Raw genomic sequence first — 22,517 nt, forward strand, 5'->3', positions numbered from 1 at the left:
CGAGGTGAATAATTAATATTCTGAAGGAGATAACTAAGCACAGCATCTCCCAGCTCAAAGTCTTTTAGTTCAAAGCCCAGCCCTTAGCTCTTCATTTCCCCACTGCCGCCACTAAAACTTCCCCGTCAATCATGCTTTGGGCACACACATCAAAGATGCATGTGGGAATGGCCCCAAGGGGTCAGAGAAAATTCATGGTAGGGTCTATGAGCCAGTCCAGGAGACAGAGACAGAGCTGGAAGGAAAGGGGGGAGGAGGGGAGGAAAAGGGGAGGGAGAACTTAGAAGGGAGGTAGGAGGAGGGTGACTGGGTAGGAAAAGGAAACCTCACCAAGTGTTGGGAGTGCTGAGATGATCTGCTACTGACAAGGAACAAACTGTAAGTGACAGATTCCCATGGATAGCCACCAACCCTAGGAAGGGACTATGGCTAAAAGAGGAGTTAGCCGCTTCCTCAATCCCTCTCCCACTGCCTCGTGTTCTCCCCAGGATCCAACTAAATCATCACTCTTCCACTTTTCCTACTGCCCCCACCCCCACCCCTCCCAGCCCTAAACACCTTGGTGCCCGGGCCTCTGCCACTTCATTAGTAGGTACTCAGTTCTTTTGAATGACCTGTGGAGAGTATAATGCCAGGGTAAGACTAAAAGGGCTAATGTCATTTCAGATCCGTTCATTCCAGTTAAGTTTCTAGATTCCATCCAAGATATGAGAAGGGATGGCTTCTGAGTGGCATTGAAGAAGCCCTCATTTCCCTGGCCCTTTGCTTTCTCCAACCGCTGTGGGCACTTTGTTCTCCTTCTGGAACCTTGATCACATTCAACTTTGGTAACTGGCTTCCAGGGTAATGAAAGAATGGTACCTAACACCTAGCCAAACATATACAAGTGGATAGCTACGCTCTCAATCTTTTGGGATTCTTCCTATGGGCTAATGTGAGTGTTATATCACTTAGAACTGAGGGAGTAAGGGTACCAATTAGGGTCTGCTCCTCTCCTAACCTGCCAAACTAAGCCTGATAAAGACATATCAGGCTTGCAAAGAGGATGCCAAGGGCTAGGGAAAGGATGACCATCTTTCATCTCTCAGGTTCCCCCTTTCTGTCCCAAAGTCAGGCACCAAGCTTTGAAACATATCTTCTCTGCTGAATGAAGACTTAGGATTTTCTACTCCCAGGCCCACAGAGGGAGTGCTGCCACTACCCAAGGCCCAATATAGGCAGGATCTAAAGAAATGCAGCCTCAGTCCTAGCAGCTGGAATCTCAGTAAGCTGTTAACTACTTGGTCTAGACTCAAAAGCCTCACAATCTGGCACCACCCTAACTTTTCAGCCTTAAATCACAGCAAGACTCTTCATTATTTGACATACCGTACTGTTCTCACCTCCCTTCATTCTCTTGCTCATGCTGCTCTCTAAATGCCTGGAATGGCTCAAAGGCCACTTATTGCAGAAAGCCTCCCAGTCAATAACCACCCTTTACGTAGCTTTCACATTTCACATAACACTTGGTTTGAACCTCCTTTATGCACTTAAAATACTACACAGTGACTGATGCCTGTTATTTGTGTCTGTGCTGTAGCCCTTCACTAGATAGCTGGAATCTCTAATGCTAGCTTTCTATCCTCGCTAGTACCTAACAAACATCAAGTACCTGCTTGGTATTGTTTTGATGTACAATGAAGCTTCACCTGGAACTCAGCAGCACCTGCCTATATGGGTAAAGCTCCCTCTGGTTGCAGCAGGGCTGCTCTTTGGATCCCCAAAGTGAGAGGAGTTTTCCTTTCTGGTAAACAAAAGCCTTAATAGTTACAAAAGAGAGATATCAGATTCCCATCCCCAAGAGAGGGGAGAATTTCCTGGAATTAGCAAAAGAAAGGTCTCTCTTCTGAAATGCCAGGTCTTAAGTCTTGTTCTGGCAAAGTTGGCTTCCTTAGCATGAGAGAGGTGGGGACATGACAGAATGCCCAAGGAAGCTATGCTGCTATGAATTCAGTTTCCTAGACATTTTATGTCCACGACCAAGTGGTCTGTAAAGCATCTTGAGGGCAAGAACTATCTTTCTCTATTTCTATTTCCTAGCACAGGACTTTGCATGTGCTAACTAAATATTTTTATGAAGAATGATTGCCCAGAGTTGCCTAGACTTGTGGCAGGGAGGGGTAGCATGTTTTTCTGGGGAGGGAAGAGAGTGTTGAATCTGTAGGAGATAGTCCTTTAGGCCCCATTTTGGACTTTAAATGAATCCTGTATGTGCTCCTAAGTATTCTTAGTGAAATCACCTATTCTTCATTGTATTTATACCAATAATAAGTTCTCAAAGGGAAGAGACTACATCCGATGACTGAAATACATATAATAAATATCTGGTTACATGCTGAGTACAAAAAAATAGAAGCTAATTAAAACAAGTCTGGCTTTCTCCTGTGCCTTTAAGACCTAAGACTTCCCTTGAAAAATCAGCAAGGTTGAGATGATGGTCCTGAAGTCAAGCCTGTAGTGAAGATGCTGTTCTGGAGATCACTGCCACTGCCACCCCACCCTCACCCCTCAGTTGTTTGAGCTGCAGACACCATAACCAGCCCGCCCCGGCCCTCCTCCTAACTCCTGCTCTGATTCCATCTCCTTCACTGACTCTTCTCTACCCCCCACCTCTACATGATAATCACCCTTCCTCTTTCAAATTTCTCCTTAACACCTGCCACCTAAGCTTGGGGCACTTTCACTTGGGGGGAGAAAGGAAAGAGACCAGTGACCAATCTAGTAGGCCCAATGTTTGCCCAGAGGGCTACAGGGCTGAAGAGAGAGTCGGAAGTTCTAAGATCAGTCAGAGGTGGCTTTTTAATCAGCTGTCCATGGGGGTAATGTGCAGCTGCTGGGACAGAAAACATTCTTTCCATTAGAAGTTGTGAGCAGCTTTAGAGTGCCAACAGTCCAATGGAGAAAAGGGGGGAAGGAACATTAAAAGATTAATAAGAAAATGAGGGCTTCAAAGAGCTAGGCACATGAATGCTGAAATCTAAGCTACCACTCTGCTTATACAAAAAAGAGCAAGCCCTTTGAAAATCCAATTGGGAAGATCCAGGATCTGAGAGCTGCCTGGGGTGCAGGGCTCTGGGGCAGCTAGTTTGCCCAATTAGGAGGCCCCAAACATGAGAAATCTGAGCTACTGAGAGCAGAGAGCTTGGAAGCCTCCATGGCCCAAGTGCCACCGAGGCCACGACCATGCCTTGACTCTGGTTTTGCTTTGGTGCTCCGAACTGTGGAAAGGAGGCCTTTCCTCCCTCTTGACTTTCAAAACTGACATGGAATAATGGACTTTAGTTTAGAGCAGGAAGCAACGAGAAAACTGAAAAGGTAACTTACCCAAGAGGCAAGATTCAAACCCAGATCCTTGGACTCCAAACCCAGCTCATACACTGCAGCAACCTTTACCAATCTTGAGTATCACTATCTCATTGTTCAAGAACCTTTTTCATCTGGTAACCCTGTGGACTATCAAGGACACTGGGGGAAAAGGGAGGGGGAATATTTAATTACCTGCTTCCCTTCCTCACAGTCAGCTGCTTAGAGATGAGCCAGGGACAGCCCTGTCTGCTCACCCCTTGGAATTCAAAGAGATGTTTTCCTTTTAAGTTGTTATCAGAGCTTGACAGAATTCCAAACTCTAGGAACAGGCATGCTTTCTCCTGGCCCCAGGTATCCCTAGGAAGTCACTAGCCTTCTTGTAGAATCTGGTTATCATTAAGGTGCCTGGTAAAGAGGAAGGGCAGAGGCTAGAAGGTAGAGAGGAAAACATTCTGGACCTGGAATCTGCAACTTAGCCTATCCTTGAAATTGTGTCCATGATAAAAATTAAGTCAGTTAAGCCTCAATTTTCTCATCTCTAAAATGGGGAGAATACCTGGAATACCCACTTCAAGGTGTCTGTGAGAATCAAATGAGAATGTATGTACTCAACAAAAGCACTTTATAAATTTCAGTTATTATTATTGCTGATATGGAAGCACAGCAGGTGACCAACAGTTTCCATTCAATCTTTAAGTATGTGGCTGTGACCATGGTCCTCTGCTCTTCCCCTCTCCCCCAATTAGTGTTCTTCTAGTCTAGGGGTCCTATCTCTCAGGAGAGAGAGTCCTATAATTGGGCACAGCAAAAAGGAAAAGCAAAGGAGATTCTTCTTTAGCAGTCTCCTCAGGGACCAAAGGCTAAAGATTAGAAGCAAAGCTCACCCCACTGGTGAGCCCTAGTGTCATCATTGGATTTCCTTAAGCTTCACACTATCCTATGTGTATTGTATGTGTTATACGTGTGTGCACACAGACACACACACCCTCTGTAGTGGATGCAGTGTTAATGCCAGGAGTTCCATACCAACCACACTTCTCTACTCCCCAACTCTTCAGAGGCGATCTATCAACAAGCTTATAGATGAACATAATAAAGCAGGTATAATTTGTCTCTAACTTCTGTACACCCCTCCCCAAGGCTAAGAATATGACTCCTTATGAGCTTTTCTCTCCAATTCATGCAAGGTAGCAATAAAATAAAAGTTGAGTGGTAGATAAAGGCCACAATCTTCCTTGCCACCACCAGGCCCCAAGTCACTCCTCTCTCATTTTTTCCTAGCTATAAAATGGTAGAGAATAAGGCTTATTCATCCTTTAATAACACATTAAAAAAAAGATTGGTTATCTTTCCCTTTCTCGAAATTTCTCTATTTCTGTTGAGGTTACTACCATCCTTCCAACCTCTGTAAGTGAACAATCACTACTAAATCAACCTCAATATTTATCTCCCTCCCATCTCTCCTCCCCACCAATATTCAAAGCCAGTAATTTGCCTAGTCTTGGCAATTCTACCTTTACAATCTCTTCTAAAGCCATCCCCTTTCCTCCACTCACCTGGCTAACACCCTAATTCAAGATATCACCTATCAACTGTGGCTGCAGCATTCTTTAGGTTTTCCTGCCTCAAGTGTCTCCCCACTCCTATGCATCCACCACACAGCTATAAAAACCAATGCCCCTGAAGGCACAGGTCTGAAAATGTCCCTGTCTTGGTCAAGAAGCTTCAGTGGCTCCCTAACACCTCTGTGATTTAAAGCCCTTCATAACTGGGCTCATGCCTATCTTTCCAGATATTGCATATTCTTGATCCTCATACAAATTACCAAATGGTCCCATTTGCTTTCCCTATACACATCATTCCATCTCCTGCCCTTAGGCCTTTATGAAGGCTGAACTCCCCAGCCTCCCTCCCCAATACTTGAAATGATCTCTTTCCTCTTGCCTCCTGAGTTCTCTAGATTCCTTCAAGGATCAACTGGGATCCACTGACTACACGAGATCTTTCCTGATTCCCTCATTTGCTGTAGCAATATGCTCTCATTAGTAATTACTTATCTATAAATCTGTTGTATGTTGTACTCCTCTTGAGAAGGCAAGTATGACTCTGGTTTTTGTACCCCTATCACATAGCACAGTGCTTTGCACCCATGGACACTTAAATGCTTATTGACTGAAACTGATTAAAAAATCCAACTGAGAGAAACCAATCAATCAACAAGCATTACTGAATGAATCAGAAAAGGGTTTCATGTAGAAAAGGTGGAGCTTAAGCTAAATCTTGAGGAAAGTAGATTCTCAGAGGCAGAAAAGAGGAAAGAGGGCATCCCAGACATTAGGGACAAGTGGTGCCAAGGCTGAGAATGGATAGCTGGACCAGCATTTGTGAGGTTCAGCAAAGGATGCCAGTGTGGTTGAGCTGTGGAGTGTGGGAAGAGAATGGGGAAGTATACAGCATTGAGGCCTCAATGGTGTTACAAAACATTAAGAAATAACATTAGGATGATATCCTGGTCTAAAGTACTTGGTGTCCCAAGACCTAATGAGTCGATCAGTTCTGGGAAGGGATCTTAATTCCCCCAACTAGATCATTAGAGTTAATTGTAAACAATCGAATATTGGGAATATGAGAACTTTTTTTGTTTATACAATTAAGAGAGGTATCCCTTTATTTATTCTGGAGAAGACTGAAAGAGAAAATGCATAATTTGGTTTGGGAAAGATACTTCTTCAAAGGTACACCAGAATAACATTTCTATTCATAAACATTTCTATTGTTCTATTTAGTAAATCAAAAACCCTAAACTTAAACTATGTACCTTTGTTTTACTTTGATGTGAAACAGGATTTATATTGTATTTTAGATTTCCAAAGTATCTTCCTTATATATTTTATTTGATGCTTGTAACTCTGTGAGACAGGAGCTGTTATTGCCATTGTACAGATAAGGAAATTGAGGCTGAGGCAGTTTAAGTGCTTGAATTCACCATTCCACCATAAAGCCTGGGCAGGAAGCTTCATGGTTCAGAGAGGGTATTCTAATTAGCAGAGGGAAACTCTGCCTGTCTGAACCTCTCTCCAACCAGAAATGTTTGTATATTAATCAATTGTCTCTGACAGATTCTGGCATAAACCTAAGAGTATTGATTGTTTTGTTCCACCGGGAGTGTGGATGGGGCTGGAAAGGCAGGTTGAGGCCAAGCTGTGAAAGGCTTTACAAGTCAGAGGAAACATGAACATAACAGAAGAGCCATCACAAAGGCCACTGTAACTCACTCACCAAATAGATCTGCAGCCCTTAGGCAATCCCCTTTATCACTCCCCATCCCAAAAACATGTCAGAATTTCTCTGCCACTAAGCAAACATTGGTCATTCTACCAACCTCTCCCTTCCTCACCAGCTCTCAGCTGGGATTCCTGCTTCTGCTGCAAAACTTTGGCTGTGATGCCTCCCTGGCTGCAAGGCCTCACTCTGGAGCCTCAGAACCATAGGCTATATAGTTTATAGATGAATTTTTTAAATGTGGTATTTTGTTTTGATACCACAATGTTCTCCATACAAAACTCAAACAACCTCCATGTCTCATATCCCCTTCACCAGATCCCAATGCATTTTCAAAGAGCTCCTTTCCTTTAGGTCCAGGGTAATAACTCACATTTACATAGCACTATAAGGTTTATAAAACACTTTCCTTGCAACTAGACAGGTAATGCAAGTATCACAATTTTACAGATAAAGAAAGTGAGGCTCTGAAAAGTATAATAGTATCACAGAACCTCAAAAGTTGAAAAGTTAAATGACTTTCCTAGGTCATACAACTCATAAAGACAGAATTCATACCATAGTGATAGAGCTGGGACTGGAACCTAGGAATCACGACATGCAGTATAAACTGGGAAAGGGAATAGGGGAGTAGGAGAGAGAAGGAACAAGAGTGGATTATTCTTTTTTTTTTTTTGTCTTTTGGAGGGCAGTTGGGGTTAAGTAACTTGCCCAAGGTTACACAGCTAGTTTTTTTGTGTGGCTGTTAAGCGTCTGAGGCCAGAACGGAGGACTCGGGTCCTCCTGACTCCAGGGCCGGCACTTTAGTCACTGTACCACCTAGCCGCCCCTAAGAGTGGATTATTCTTAAAGTCCATTCTTACACATGGACAGAAGAATCAGAAAGGAACTCTATGAAATATATGTGGCAAATGAGATTATGTAATGAAGGAAGGCTAGGTGAAGGAGCAAAGGTTACATGCCCTCAGGGCCCTTCACAAAACTTTTGCTCGAGGGCTCAGAATTTAAGCTAAAACCACATATAAGACCCAACAAAACCCTATTATTTGCAGGGGATGAAAAAACCACCGAGAAAGTTAAGGGGACAGAACAGTCACATTTCAGATACTGAAATACCAGACTACTAAGCATAAAAGGAGTAAGCAAATTAATGCACTCTGGAGGAAGTGCATGGTCTAAAAAATGGTTCCCATGTACAGAACAGAGAATTCAATTTCTCTCAACTAGCACTTTGACTCAGTAGCTCTCCTGGATTCTTCTGAAGTGTTTCTGATGTCTAGGAATTATTTTATTCTTTCTCTTAGGACATTGGATAATCAATCAACAAGAATTTATTAAGTGTCAGGCATTGTTCTGAGGAACTAAAAGCAAAAATAGTTTCTTACCTGAAAAGGACTTTTTCATTTTCATTTCCACAGGAGGATAACATGTATATAAATGGGGTTGTATAAGATATATACAGAGTAGATAAAAGGTAACTTTAGAGCAGGGGTTCTTAGCTGGGGGAAGGGGATACATGAACTGGTTTTTGTTTTTGTTTTTTGGAGGGCAATTGGGGTTAAGTGACTTGCCCAAAATCACATTAGTGTGTCAAGTGTCTGAGGCCACATTTGAACTCAGGTCCTCCTGACTTCAGGGCTGGTATTCTATTCACTGCGCCACCTAGCTGCCCCATGAACTGTTCTTGTTTCAAATTTTGATAACTATTTCATTATAGCTGGTTTCCTTTGTAACTCTTATGTATTTTATTTTACGTATTTAAAAACATTTATTATAAGAGGTCCACAGGCTTCCCCAGACTGTCAGAGGGACAAAGGTTAAGAACCCCTGCTTTAAAAAGAATGGAACTAGCAGAGGAAAGGGGCCAGGAAAGGTCTCCTACACAAGGTGGACTTTGGGTTGAGTCTTAAAGAAACCCAGCGATTCTAGAAGGTGAAAGTGAGGAGGGAGAGCATTCTGAGCATTAGGGTAAGACAGGCTGGAGGCACCAAGATGGGAAATGTGTACAAGAAACAGCAAGTAGGTCACTATTGCTGGATACCCTAGCGGGCATGGAGGGCAGTCATGGGAGCTACAATTTAGGAAAAGCACTTGGGCATCTTTGTGGAGGATGAACTGGAGAGGGAAGAGACTTAAGAGGCCAGAAGATCAATTAGAAAGCTATTATGATAGTCCAGGTGAGAGGAAATGAGGAGGTGTGAGTAGAGAAAGGGACATTGTGGGAGTAGAAATAACATTATAACTAGATATATGTCATGAGTGAGAATAAAGATTCAAGGATGACAATGAGGCTGTGAACCTAAGGCACCTAAGGTGGTGCTCTCTAAAACAGGCCTGCACAACATTCAGGGCCGCTTGCAGCCCACCAAAGGATTTCAGGCAGCTTGCAAAAAATGCAGAGGATGTAAAACAGGCCTGCACAATATACCACCTGCGGGCCAGCTGTATGCTGTGTAGGCCTGCTCAAAAGCAGTAGGAAAGCTTGGAATTGGAGTGGGTGTAGAGTTCTATTCTGAGTATATTAAATTTGAGATACCTAGGCAATGTCCAGTGTGAAATGACCAAAAGACTGGATGCCATGGAACTGGAGGTAAGGGGAAAGACTAGAGCTGGACATTTAGATCTGTGAATCATCAGCCCAGAGATGATGATTGTACCCATACATCTCCCAGGAATCCTCCAACAAGGATCTACTAACCTGCTGGAATCATCCTTCCTTGAGAAGGGCCCAGAACAAGAAACAGGAAACACTCACAGTTAGTGTTGTGACATGGATGAAGATCTAGAAAACATGCCTGAGAAGGAGCAATCATCTAAATATCCCCAATCTTCCTTTCAAGGAAAATCATTCTCTACCTCCCTTCCCTTTTGCCACTCCCAGCAAAGTTTCCAAAGACTTAAATCACATATAGTTGGGCATTAAGTCACATATTCCCAAGGCCCTTCCAAACCTCTCTAAAGAATTGGGGAAAGACGGAGATTTAAGGAGAGAAAGGATAATCTTATGGATGATAATAAGGGTCTCCCAAGAACAATCCTGTTTCTCCCATAATCAAAGGATTCTCTATACACTCAGGTAGAAGTATAGTTATCTCTCAGCTGTACATATCTGGATGCACAAAAGTTAATTTTTAACACTCAGGATAATGTTTCTCTCATCTAGAAGGGTCATGGATTACCAACACCTACGAGTGTCTATTCAGGAAATTCAAATTAATTTTGTAGATTTCATTCAATTCAATCTGCAAAAAATTCTGTAACTTATACCAAATTACATTTGTTTAACTGAAAGTATATCAGCTACCATTTTGTTTCCAGATAGCCGAAGGAACCACAAATCAAATTTAAACCACCGTGCCAAATTTTGCAAGAAGCAATTTCCTTTAAAGTCACTGTGGAAAAGATAAATTTGAACTCCATAGTGGTTCAGCTGAAACAGAGCCCTTGCTTCATCCAGCATTTTACCTAAGCCAAAGATAACTAGAAAATGACATGTCAAGAGAAATAATTTCATATAACAAATTCCTAAGTACAATAAAAATTATTTTTTAGGTTACCCATAGACCAAACTACTCTATGAGCAAGGATAATAAGAGTTTAGAATCATTCAAGAAAAAACATAAGCCTCCACTAAACAGATCTGTCTTGAACAGGCTTGGTTGATGTGGTTGGCAGTTACACTAGGAACTCCAAGTTCAGGGAATGACAGTGACATTAAGAAAAGCTGGCAACTGTTTTTCTGAAGGATTTTCCCTTTCCCTCACTCCTGGGTTGGTTGATTGTTAAATTCACTCCCTCCTATGGAGCTGGGCCAGCTGAGCTGGGGAGGCAACCACTGTTGTGCCAGATGTCAATTGACTGCGTACCACCCCACCCCACCCCTGCCTCCCTGCAAGGCCTGGGTGGCTGCTCCCAGGGGTGCCAGGTTTGTCCAAAGGTTTCCAAGTGTGCTCAATCCCTAGTCCAAGCTGGGAACACAACTTCTTTCTTTGGCTCTTTGTAGAAAGCAAATGTCTGAGGAAAGCAGCAAGGCAGACAGTAGGGAGGGTACTGGGACAGAAGAATGAATAGCCCAAATAAGTGTCTGGTCTCACAGATGACAATCCACTTTTTATTCACCAGATCGATCCTGGGCCAACATCTCTTACAGTTCTTTTGTTGGCTCTCAACCACCCCTTTTTGCTTTTTTAATTGTAAAAGGAGCCAGAGGAATCATACATACATTCTGTGGAAACAGGAAACTCCCTTAAGGCATGTGAGAGGGGAGGCACAATTAATTAGAGTTAGGAAAGTGCTTTGAGATCCATGGATGAAAGACTCCTGAACTACACACGGTGTTATTATCATTACATTGGACATCAAAGCACAGCTTCTTTGGGGTTTCATGAATTCCACCTGACCTCAAGAGATGTGGGGAAAAAAAAACACAAAGGAAAATGCACGCATGTGCATGTGTGCACACACGTGTTTCAAACTGACACTCTGGTCTAGTGCAATGGATTACACACATATGCAATTCAAAATCTAACTGTTCCCAAGTCTATGGTTCTCCACTTGAGCCCTCCAGAAAGTGATGCCTGCCTGACTCTAGACACCAGGAAGCAAAAAGGAGAAACCACCAAGAAAGCTCTGGAAATCAGGACTGGGCCTCTGTATCCTGTCTCCCTCCTTTTCCACAGATCTTGCCCAGGTGCTCAGTTCTGGGGAGAGAGACAGACAGACACACAGAAAGACTAGGTGTAGGTTAGAAAGTAAAGGACTGAGATTCCCCAGAGGAGTTAACTTCTATAGAAAACTGGAAAGATGGTATCTTCTGTTTAAAAATTAACACTCAGAAAGGCTCTGGAGGGCTGGGAGGAAGAATGCTAAGAAGGGATGTGGAAGAACAACCAGTCAGATTACAAGGAAGAAAAGAAAGGACTTGACCCTATTCAAGAGCATATTAGTTAAGCCCCAACTAAGAAAACTTCTTCCACTCCCTCTCCCTGTCCTGTTCTTTAACCAAGAATTCCCAATTCCTTTAGTCATCTTCAAATATTACCTAGTCCAGCTCTACGCATGCTATTCTGAACTTTATGTGTCTTAGACTCATTTGAAAAGAGTAAACTGTGGGCAATAAGAATTCCAAAAGATATCTCAGAAACACCTTTATTCATCCATTCTTAAAGACAAATAATCTGGGCCAGGAAGTTCTCACTGGGGTTAACTTAAATTCCTCTTGCTCCAATTTAGGTCTATTCCTTTCTGTTTCATGGCATAAAATATTCATTGATATAATAGGCCTATAATAGGCCTAGTACTGTATTAGGCTTCTATGGACATTAGAGCTGGAAACACAACTCTTCTTGGCTTGAGAGTCAGCAGTCAAATTATACTCGTTTTGCTGGTGTCTAGAAAGAAGTCCTAGATCCTGGCTTCCAGCTGAGTGACCCTGAAGTCTTTCTATCATCCCCCATGCACTGAAATACCACTCTGCTCAGGACAGCTACCTGAGGAGGGCTGGAGCAGCTTGAAAAGTGTTCATTTGTAGAGTCTATGACCCTTAAAAATGCTGCCGGGTGCAGGACAAGGGACAAAGGGGAAAAGACTCCTCAAGAGCTCAGAGCAGATTCCAAGAAACCAAAAACCTCCTTAGTAAGTATAGGCAAGGAAGAGAAACCTTAGCAGTGGTGGGGAGGCAAAGTAGCCAGAGGTACCTGCAACAGCTAAACAATGCGAACCTGGCAGAAGGGCTGGCTGTGGGGTTAAGGAAAGGGGCAGGAGGGACAACACAGAAGGCTTTCCTTTCCTCGGGGGATTCCCATTATGGGAAGCAATGGTTTAGGCACAAGGGGGAAAAGGAAGAGAGTTCCTCACACTACCCCTGTTTAAAGCCTAGATCAGAGACTGACTAGCTGCTCCCCTGCCCTCAGTTGCAGCACAATCCAATGATGAGACCCTGGGGCTGGGATCCAGAAAGCTGGGAGGAAACCAAGCCTCAGTTTCCCTTCCTAAAGGAAAGGCATCCTCAGGACAAAGGATGAATTGAAAGAAAATGCTAAACTCCTTGGAGAGAGGCATCAAAAGTCCCACGAGGGAGAACAATCATTTTGGATGTCAGGTGCCACAGGAGAGGCTACATGGGTGGAGAAGGCATGAGATGAGGGAGAGAGACTGTGCCAGCACTTTAAGTGTCTCAGGTTCTAGGCAGGAGGCTAAAAGACAAAGAATATGTGTATATGTGCATGTGTACAGTTGCGGGGGCAGGGTGGGGGGTGAGGATTGCTACAAACCTCCCTGTTAGCCACTCACCTTCCCCATTCCCCCTGATGACAGCCCATCCCTCCCCCCAGCAAACTTTAACACTCCAAATCTTACAACCCAAACCCCTATAAGTTCTGGCTTCCCCCAAGGCGACTGTCACTTTCCTGGAGCATTCAGTGGCTGCCTCTCAATAAGGACCAGCCACCAAGGGGAAAGACCAGCCAACAACAACAGACTTGCCACGGACATGAAAGCCCCCTCAGCTTCCTTGCCTGCCGCTTGCCAGGAGGAGAAAGGCCTCCCTTCAGTCACTGCCAGCACTCTGATCTCTGGCAGGAAGGAACACCACTCCCGGTAGAAGTGGTGCCGGGTCTGGCTGGCCCCCTCTGCCGACTGGGGGCAAAGCTGACAGATGAAAGGAGATGGCTGCTGGTAGCAGGGAGCAGAGTGTCACCTGGAATCAGGCTTCTCCAGGTGGGATGGGGTGATGGGAGAGTAAGTCAGTGCCCCATGGACTCCACAAGTCTGGGGCCTCCTAATTGGAAGCATATGGGTCATGGGGCCCAGAGCTCTAGCCAACACTCTACAATGATGCATCTTCCAAATTAAATGTTTATCAACAAGCTAGCTGCCAAGTGGAGGGGTTAGGGAGAGAAGGAAGAGGTACCTACTCATGAAGCCCAGTGGAAAAGGGGAAAATTAAGAAAAGTTAAGGGAGAGATACAGTTTTCTGGATCTATACAGGGAGGCTCAACTTATGAACACATAAGGAAGGAAATATGGTAATAAAACAAGTTTTAAAAGAGAAACAGAGCTGGTGTGGGCCCTTCCCTACTATAGATCTTGGGTCACTTTTCTTGAGTCATTTTTCAGTCATGTCTGACTCTCCGTGACCCCATCTGGGGTTTTCTTGGCAAGGATACTCAAATGGCTTTTTATTTTCTTCTCCAGCTCATTTTACAGATGAGAAACTAATGCAAACAGAGTTAAGTGACTTGCCCAGAGTCATATAGATAGTAAGTATGTGGGGCTGAATTTGAACACACAAAGAGGAGGAGTCCTCCTGACTCCAGGTCCAGAGCTCTACCTACTGTATCACCTAGCTGTCCTAGCCTAACCCCTTCAATATTTACCCATCCCTTCCCCCTTCATTCCAAGGTCATTTTCCATTCATCCCCTTTCCATGATATATCCTGGTTTTGTTTCTTATCTCTCAGTTTTATCATTTTTCTCCTTCCTTCCCACTCAGTGCAGCACCCTTTTCCCCATAATGGTAATGCTTCAAAAGACAGATGAAAAAAGGAAGAAGCTTCCCCATTCATAAACCACCCCCACTTCAAATTTGGGTACCTCCTGTTTCAAAGGCCCATGAAGCTATTGTCTGTTATTTGAAAGGGGCTAATAGCTGTTATTAATTAAAATATCTAAAGTGGCTTTGAAGAGGAAACCATTAAGGCAGCTATGCTGGGGGACTACATAAGGAAACTCTTCTGGGGGTGTGGAGGGGGGGGTGGAAGCAAATGGGTTAGAATCATTCCATTCCTCTCTAGCTCAGGGTGCCAGTCCCCAGTAGGATCTGGATCCAACTGCTTCTTACCCTCAGTGATCTGTAAGGGGCCACAGTTAAGAGGAGAAAGGAATGAAAATAGTAATATTAGTTAGGATTAACTACTAAACATTTCTGACAAGGGTGGGTTTGGGTACCCTGCACAGCCCTAATCTCCCTGAGAGAAGGGCTGAAGGCAACACCTCCATTCAAGTGGACTCCCGGGGGGGGCAGGCACAAGGAGGGACAGTGCCTTGCCAATCAGGCAAACTGTAGTCAAGCAAGAGAATCCCAATGTCAGGTGTTCAATATTCAGGGTAAACTGAATCCCATGAGGTAAAGGATAGAAAGTAAGTTATCAACTCAAGTAAAAACCGAGGATCAGTTTTTCTGACTCAATCCAGAGACCCCAGGAATATCAGTCTGCCCCAGATCCTGGGACTGGACAACAGCTACAAACTCATCCCTTTTAGTGGGGCCCGGGAAGGAAGTGGAGAATTTTACAAAGCTCCATTCTAAACAACTTCAGAGTGGGCCTAATCCCTTCTTAATGCAATCTGCCTCTAAAAGGCTTTATTATATGCTTGGCAAACAAGCTGCCATTAACTTTCTTTCCAAGTACTTGGGGCCTCACCCCGCAGCAGACCTCCCTAACCCAGCAGAGGGACCAATGGCCAGACTCTTACAAGAAACCAAAGGCTAGGGTCTGTACTCAGAAGGAATAGGCAGAAGAACATGGAACTAGCCCCACAACCACAATGGAAAGTCAATCCAACTGACTGTGACATTAACTGATGCATCTGATACCCTTCCCAAAGCACACATGGGACATTCCCTTAGCCTTTAATTGAGCTAGGATCCTATCTGGCACACCATGGAACAGAACCCACTATCAACCAACACCCAAGTTGGGGAACAGCCCTAGTACCTGGAAGAGGGTCAGCGTGTCATCACTCAGGATGGTTTTTGGAGGGGCAAGGACTGTGGAGGGAAAAAGTTGGTTAGGTTAAGAATAATCTCTCCCTTCACTCTTTCTACATCCCAAAACAAAGAAGTCAAGATATAGAGATAAAGTGGAAAGGAAGAATTACTGATATCACCCAAACCATTGGGTGGCAGCATCCTATCTTGTGTATGGAGGAAGGAAGGCAGGTTCAGAATAAGTTCCTGACTTAGAAATGACTCAGTCATACAAACTGTAGTCCTTACCCTCCCTTAGTTAGTGACTCCCCCAATCAACAGAAGATTTGGGAAAGAAAAATTACTACATGGGGCAGCTTCTCCACCATTATCTCAGGAACTGAAAGGGCTTTCAGAAAAGGTAGGAGGAGGAAATCAAGAAAGAACTTACACAGGTAAAAGGACAATTTAGGATTTCTCAGGTGACTTCTCACAAAGTCTCGCAAATCTCCTACTGTTGGACAAGATGAAAAAAGGATTAAAAGGCGAAGATACATCAGTACTTTCTTTTTTTTTTTTTGGAGGGACAATTGGGGTTAAGTGACTTGCCCAAGGTCACACGGCTAGTTTTTGTGTTAAGTGTCTGAGGCCGGATTTGAACACAGGTCCTCCTGACTCCAGGGCTAGTGTTCTATTCACTGTGCCACCTAGCTGCCCCCAGTTTAAACTTTTTTTTTTGCTTTTTGCTTTTTTGGAGGGGGTAGGTTAGGGCAGTTGGGGTTAAGTGACTTGCCCAAGGTCAAACGGCTAGTTTTGTGTTAAATATCTGAGGCCAATTTGAATTCAGGTCCTCCTGACTCCAGGGCTAGTGCTCTATCCACTGTGCCACCTAGCCGCCCTACATGAGTACTTTAGCAGGGCAGAACTTAGACTCTATGACTTAGCTACAAAGAACCAGAAAAACATTTTAAGATATGGGGTCCCTGACACGTCCCCATTTCCCTTAGGATGGGAATCTAGGAAGTGGCAAAGTGCCAGTGACTGGCTTAAAAGACATTTTTCTCCTAGACCCTCCATCAGACTTACAGTCAGCCTGCAGAATTCAGAAATTAACTCTGAGATGTCTTTTGTCTATCAGTAAAACACTGTGTTGCAAAATGGGCAGTTCTAATAATCCTTTTGTTCCACAGTAGCAATGACATTTTCATTCTCTGTATTTAATCCAAGCATCAACAATAAGAAATTGAACCCTATTCATCCCACATGATCTGAGTGTACTCATCCTCGGAGTGCAGGGAAGTGTCACAGTTAACCAGCAGGGGCTCCCTTACCACCAAAATGTCAGGGACTCTATATGCAGAGGTGGTAACACTTGGAGCTATGAGGGAATCCCAAATTGTGTCTTCAGCATAAACATAAACAGTCTTTTTTTTCTATATTCTGTTTGCAATCTATAGCCTTAATTCTGAGTTCTCTTCATCTGCTCTCTATTCTATTTCCCCTCTCCTCCTGCTGCCTTGAAGCAACCCCACTGCCTCTAGTCTAAGTAAATACTGACTTTGCAAATATTTGGCCTGCACAGGTCTCTATCCTGTTCCTTGACTAAAATAAGACTCTGGTGTAGGGTTAGACCTCTGCAATGCTTAGTCCAGGAAGGCAAAACTAGATAGGGATGCTAAAAAAAGTGTTAATATATACCCTTTCTATACAGCACCTTGACAATCTTTGATACCATCTCCTACTCTCCTCCTTTCATTTGGTCTCTGACAATGAATTTACCCTCTCCTTGTCAACACAAACACTTGATTCCCCAATATTTTTCAGAACGTATTCTCAATAAATTCTCTTTTTCATCTCTTCCTCCTCCTCTGTCTCTTCCCCGACTTTCCAACATACTTAAGTCTCCTGCATCATTAAAAAGCCTTCATCAAACCCTACTTTCCTCTTAAACTATTATATTCTTTTCTCCCCTTTTCAGTCAAAAGATTAGAAAAACCTTTCTACACTCTATGTATCCACTTCTTCCACTCTCACTAACTTCTCAACCCTTCGCAGTCTGGCTCCCAACTTTATCATAACTGAAGTTGCTCTTGCCAAAGCTATCAATGATCTCTTAGTTGCTAAATCTAAGTTTCTTTTCTCAGTTCTCAGTTTTTTCCCAACTCAATCTACTCTCTTCTCTGGGTTTTTATGATAAATCTTTCTCCTGGATTTCCACCTGTCTAGCTAACTCCTCAGTATGCCTCTGACAGCTTATCCACATCATACTACTTAACTGTTGGGTATTTCCAAGAATCTATCCTGGATCCTCTTCTCCCAATATTGTTTTGAGACTTCATCCACTCTCACATATTTAATTCTCTCTATGCAGACAATTTACAGATCTACAGAGCCAACCCCAGCATCCCCGCTGAGCTTCGGGTCCTCATCACTGTCTATTGGACAGACATTCCAAACTGGATGTACCAGAGAAATCTCAAACTCAATGTGTCCAAAACAAAACTCATCATCTTTTCCTCCAAAGAGCCCTCTCTTCTTCCAGGCTCCCAGGTTTATAACCTCAGCGTTACACTCCTCCACTATTCTATACCCCACATACTCAATCGGTTGCCAGATCTTGCTATTTCTACCTCTACAACAGCTCCTACATCCCACAACTGTTACCTACTCACAACACCACCACTCTAGTTCAGGCCCTCATCATTTTTCACCTGAATTATTCCAATGACCTCCTAACTGGGCTAGTTCCAATTTGTCTTTCCAACCTCACCGTTCATTACTTCCCCTCCTCTACAGTGAAAATCAGCTAAAGTGACCTTTTCTCTATTTCTCACACACAGTATTCCATCACCTGTATCTGTGCTTTTCCCAGGCCTGGAATTTACTCCCTGCTCAGCTCTGCCTCCAAAGAAGTCCTCTCTTCTTTCAAGATACAGCTCAAGTGTCACTTATTACATGAAGGTAGATCTTGACCCTTCCAACTCTTAGTGCTCTCCCTCCTAAACTACCTTATATTTTCCTCCTATCTTCTGTAGAGCTGATCTGACCAATTTTAATGCCATTATTCTGGGGATTTAATTGAAGAATTTTGCTTGTTGTTAGCTGTTGTCTTAGGTATTTATGGGTTCTAGCTGCCTCTGACAGAACTGTAGTCCCAGCCATGACCTGAGACACAGGTGTTGGGTCAAGGGGGTAGGTAGCCTGGGGTTTCACCTTTGAATCAACCCACTCCCACCCTAAACTCCTGCCCTGGGTCCAAACACTCAGGCAATGAATAAGATACCTAGGGTAGAGAAGGGATTGAAATTAAGAGTAGAAAGGAAAAAGATACTTAAGATTGTTCAAGCTTTATTACTGCCCACTCAGACAAGATCAAAGAAACAATGGGTTGAGTCAATTCATTTTCCCTCAAATAAGAAGGCACCTGGCTGGCTCATCCATGGGACACTCTTACTCTTATTCTTCTTACTGAGGTCAGACCCTTCTGTACCTGTTCCATTAGCTCTACTGTTTAGGTAGCCCTTTTCTCATCAGGGCCCACTGGACAAACCAATCTAGTTTGAGGAAATCAAGGGATGGGAGGGAGAAGTCCCACAATCCCTCACAGTATTACTAAAAGATTCAGTAGCCTAAGGCACAGTCCTACCTGTTTCATTTGGGCGAAAGAAGCCTTGTAGGATGTATCGGTCAGGAAACAGAATTCTCAGTGCAATCTAGGTCAACAGAGACAACCCACCCCCCAAAATAGCAAACTCAGATTATCATGAGGCATAGTACCCAGTCAATCCCAAAAACCCTAAGCCCGGTTACCTAGAAGAATAATCTATCAGCTCAGTCTCCTAACAATCCTAAACTCTGTTCCTGACATTGGCAGAGAGCAGGGCAATGTAGACAGTAGAAACCACCATTCCTACCAGTAGCTGCCTCATCCGTCTATGGTTTTTGCCACATACTACTGCTAAATCACTCAATTAGATTCTCATAGGATCCCCATTCCATTCAAAGTTTAATCCTGAAAAGGGCTGGCTGAATTCCACTAGGGTCCAACCTCATATACCTTTGGATAGCGCTCTAGTTTTTCTTTCATCTGAGCTTCTCGCAAAGATCTGGTCAACAATGGTGCTTCTTCTAGGCGCTTCCTGAGGTAGGGGTAAAAAAGAGGGATATAGGAGGTAGAAAGCAGAAGACGTTTCAAGTTTTTCACTCTTTTCACAAAGAGCTCTCAAGTTAGAATTATTTCTGAGGTTCATTATTTGCCCTGACCCCAGAAGTCTTACTCCTACCCATAAAGAAGTTATAATTGTCCATCAAAAATGTCAGCATGTTCTGTAAAGCATATTCAGGCAAAACCTGGGTTCTCCTTAGGTTCTGTGTGTCATGTCCTTATCCCCAATCAGACCCTGGACATACTAAGAGGTATCACTAAGAGCAGACCTCAGGTTTTTGTATCAAAAAGGATAAGCATTAGATTCTAACACAGGATAGATGGGGCAGGATATAAAAATTGAAGGGTAAGGGAAAAGAATACAGATGACAGATGGAAAACCAAAGACCCACCGTTCACTTTTCAACTGGGCCAAGCGTCTCCTCACATCATCCACAGTGATCTCAAAGAATTCATCAGGAAGCTCTGCTGGCCAGGCCTGGACCGGACCCTCCAGATCCGGGTGGCACACCACTGTCTCTCGCTCCATGGGCTATAGATTAAGAAGAGAAGTGTGTTGTTCAGTCACAGTTTTGGGGAACTTATAGGCAAGAATCTTCAACTGTTCATCTCAGCTTAGTATCTTAGGCAATGTTTCTAGAAAAGCTGCATTCAAGTAAGCTAAGGAGGGGAGGGAAAATGGCATTTGGTACTACTATAATCTACCCTTTTGATACTATTATACTATAATCTACTTATGACTATGGGCAATGACTACATACAGAAGACTATATATAGTCACTACATATATATATATGAATGAGATTCCTCAGCCTAGAACTATTGGCAGCTCTAAATCACCATGTGGCTTACACCACCATGGAATGAACAGGAGCTGCTCACTTCTATCAGGTCAAGGTTCTCAGAGAGAAGATGCTGAGAGGCTTTTCCAGATGAGCTCCAATCTTCTTTCTCAGACTAAGGCAGTGGGTATGCTCCACCACCCTCCATCCCTTCCTGGTTTAGCAGGAACACCAAAGCAGAACTAAACATTCAGGAAGAGGCCTATAGTCTCCTGGAGAGCAGACCAAGATATCATTCTTGTCACATCTCTTTCCAAAGGTCCTGACCTCTCCTAATGGTTATAACAAGGAAGAATTTGCAAACTTTCTGCTCACGGAGAAGATGGCCCTTTAATTCTTTACTCTAGCTTGTCCCTGGCTCTTAGCACTTGTGGCTGGGATCAACTGTCATCACTACTTCCTTCATAGTAAAGTACTATGAGGAGGTGGGATAAGTAGTATCTAAATTACACTCTGTGCACAAATACTCAACAACTGTCTGCTTTGGCAGGGTACCACACAGGGTCCCAGAAACTACCTGTCACCACCTTTCAGAGATCCATGCCTCTAAAACAGAGGTATCAGGTTGAATAATCCTAGGAAAAATGCTGCCCCAGACCCATCCATGTCAGGGTCTCCATTTAATGCAGGAAGGAGTGAGAGCCAAATTAAAGCTTTGGCAAAAACCAGGGCACTGCTGAACTGGCTGCTCCCTCAGACATCCACCAGCCTGGCCCACCCTTCCCCTCCCCTTCATGAGGCCCCCTCCCTTTGCCCACCCTGGGGACACAGGAAGGGAGAGAGTCACTCCTGACTGTCAGCAAAGACAACACAAATTACAAGGCACAGCCAGCTCCATTTGTGGTCCAACTGAGTAATTTCAGAAAGTTAAACCAGTGAGGTCGTGTGGGTGGGACACCTCAGTGGCTTTGAGAAAGCCCAGTGGAGCCGGGCCTAACTAAAGGGTAAGAGCTGATTGTAGCTTTCCTCAGACCCAGAGGAGGCGTACCATCTGCCACTCTTTCCTCTAACAAAACAGCCAGACTCCTTTCTATTTGCCTGCTTTGACTGCCAGAGGAGAAACAGGTGACCTGAGATGGAAAGCAAGTGAGAAGAACAAAGAACAAGGATAAAGGGAAGAGGCTCATTTTTCTCAGGAGAGGTTTGTTTCAAGAGGGACTTTGGTACTGGCCCATAGTGGGGCTCTGGCACTCCAGACTGTAGTTAGAGAGAAAATTAATCTTTTCCTGACTTTGTTCTCTTCACTTCCCAGCACTTCCTCCTCACCCCCAATCAGGCCTTTGCTTTTTGTTTTCAACTGCTTTGGAATGAGAATCACACATGTCATGTCTGCTTTCCTGACAACTAAAGGAAAAGGATTATTTGGGGAACTATATTTTCCATACCCCCCTATAACACTATCTTCCCATATATGTAAAACCTGTATAATGGAACATCTCCCAGCCCTTCTCCTTTTTTAGAGATGATGCTTTCCATCCTATAGCTTCCTAGTCCCCTTTCTGTTTTTCCTCTGTCTTCCACTGACAGAAATGGACTTCCAGCCTCGGTTTATCTCTGTCCTCTCTCTAATGCAAGCCTGTCTTAGGCAAGAGAAAGTAAAGGACAATTTCTACTTCCCTGGGAACAAGAGTCTAAGGTTTGGAGTTTTGGAGAAGAGACAGGTCTTAAGTAGATAGATCCTTTCATCCAACATTCAATTCATTTCCAGACTACATTGTCTCTCATTCTCACAGTACAATTAACTCAAAGCCAACAATCCAGAAAGACAGCTGAGAAGAAAGAAAACTGAGAGCTGCCACTGTTCAACTTAAGGCCTCTTCCGACACAATTTTTTTTTCTCTTTTTCACATTGGGCTATATGTAAATGCATTCCTTACCCCAACATACATACTCCCCAAATTCTGGACTCTTCTTTATCTCTAGGTGCTTCTCACCTGGCCAGGTCCTTTGCAAGTAGCCAACCAATAAGTATTTCTGAAGTACCTACTATGAACCCAGAACTATACCAGCCACAATCAGTTACATCTCAAAAAAATCACTAATTTTTTTTTTCCCAGGTGCCACAGCCCCTGTCCAGGGCAGCTAGGTGGCTCAGTCGATAGAATGCTGGGCCTAGAGTCAGAAAGACCTAAGTTCAAATCTGGTCTTGTACACTTACTAGTCATTGTGTCAGTTTGCCCTGGGCGAGTCACTT

General features: G+C 43.7%; 1 protein-coding gene across 6 annotated transcripts in view; it reads right to left on the minus strand.

Annotated features, from left to right (window-relative positions):
* The window catches only part of ASPSCR1 (ASPSCR1 tether for SLC2A4, UBX domain containing), a 144,761-nt gene that overhangs the window by 1,498 nt on the left and 120,746 nt on the right, over nt 1-22,517 (minus strand). For 4 of the 6 annotated variants that reach the window (XR_011163561.1, XM_069064015.1, XM_069064013.1 and 1 more), the window contains 5 exons: nt 19,874-20,013; nt 19,374-19,455; nt 18,963-19,029; nt 15,768-15,830; nt 15,345-15,397 (listed from right to left, as the gene is read on the minus strand). Coding sequence is in view for 5 of the 6 variants with exons in the window: in XM_069064015.1 (XP_068920116.1) it covers nt 15,345-15,397; nt 15,768-15,830; nt 18,963-19,029; nt 19,374-19,455; nt 19,874-20,013 (405 nt within the window). In the remaining variant the exon portion in view is untranslated. Of the gene's footprint in view, nt 1-3,363; nt 11,328-15,344; nt 15,398-15,767; nt 15,831-18,962; nt 19,030-19,373; nt 19,456-19,873; nt 20,014-22,517 lie in introns of those variants that run through there. The other 2 variants (XM_069064014.1, XM_069064011.1) reach the window with 2 other exon arrangements.

Source organism: Petaurus breviceps, unplaced genomic scaffold (genome assembly GCF_028583685.1).
Source record: "Petaurus breviceps papuanus isolate PSGF00001 unplaced genomic scaffold, PetGlider_PUasm1.0 90617, whole genome shotgun sequence".
NCBI lineage: Eukaryota > Metazoa > Chordata > Mammalia > Diprotodontia > Petauridae > Petaurus > Petaurus breviceps.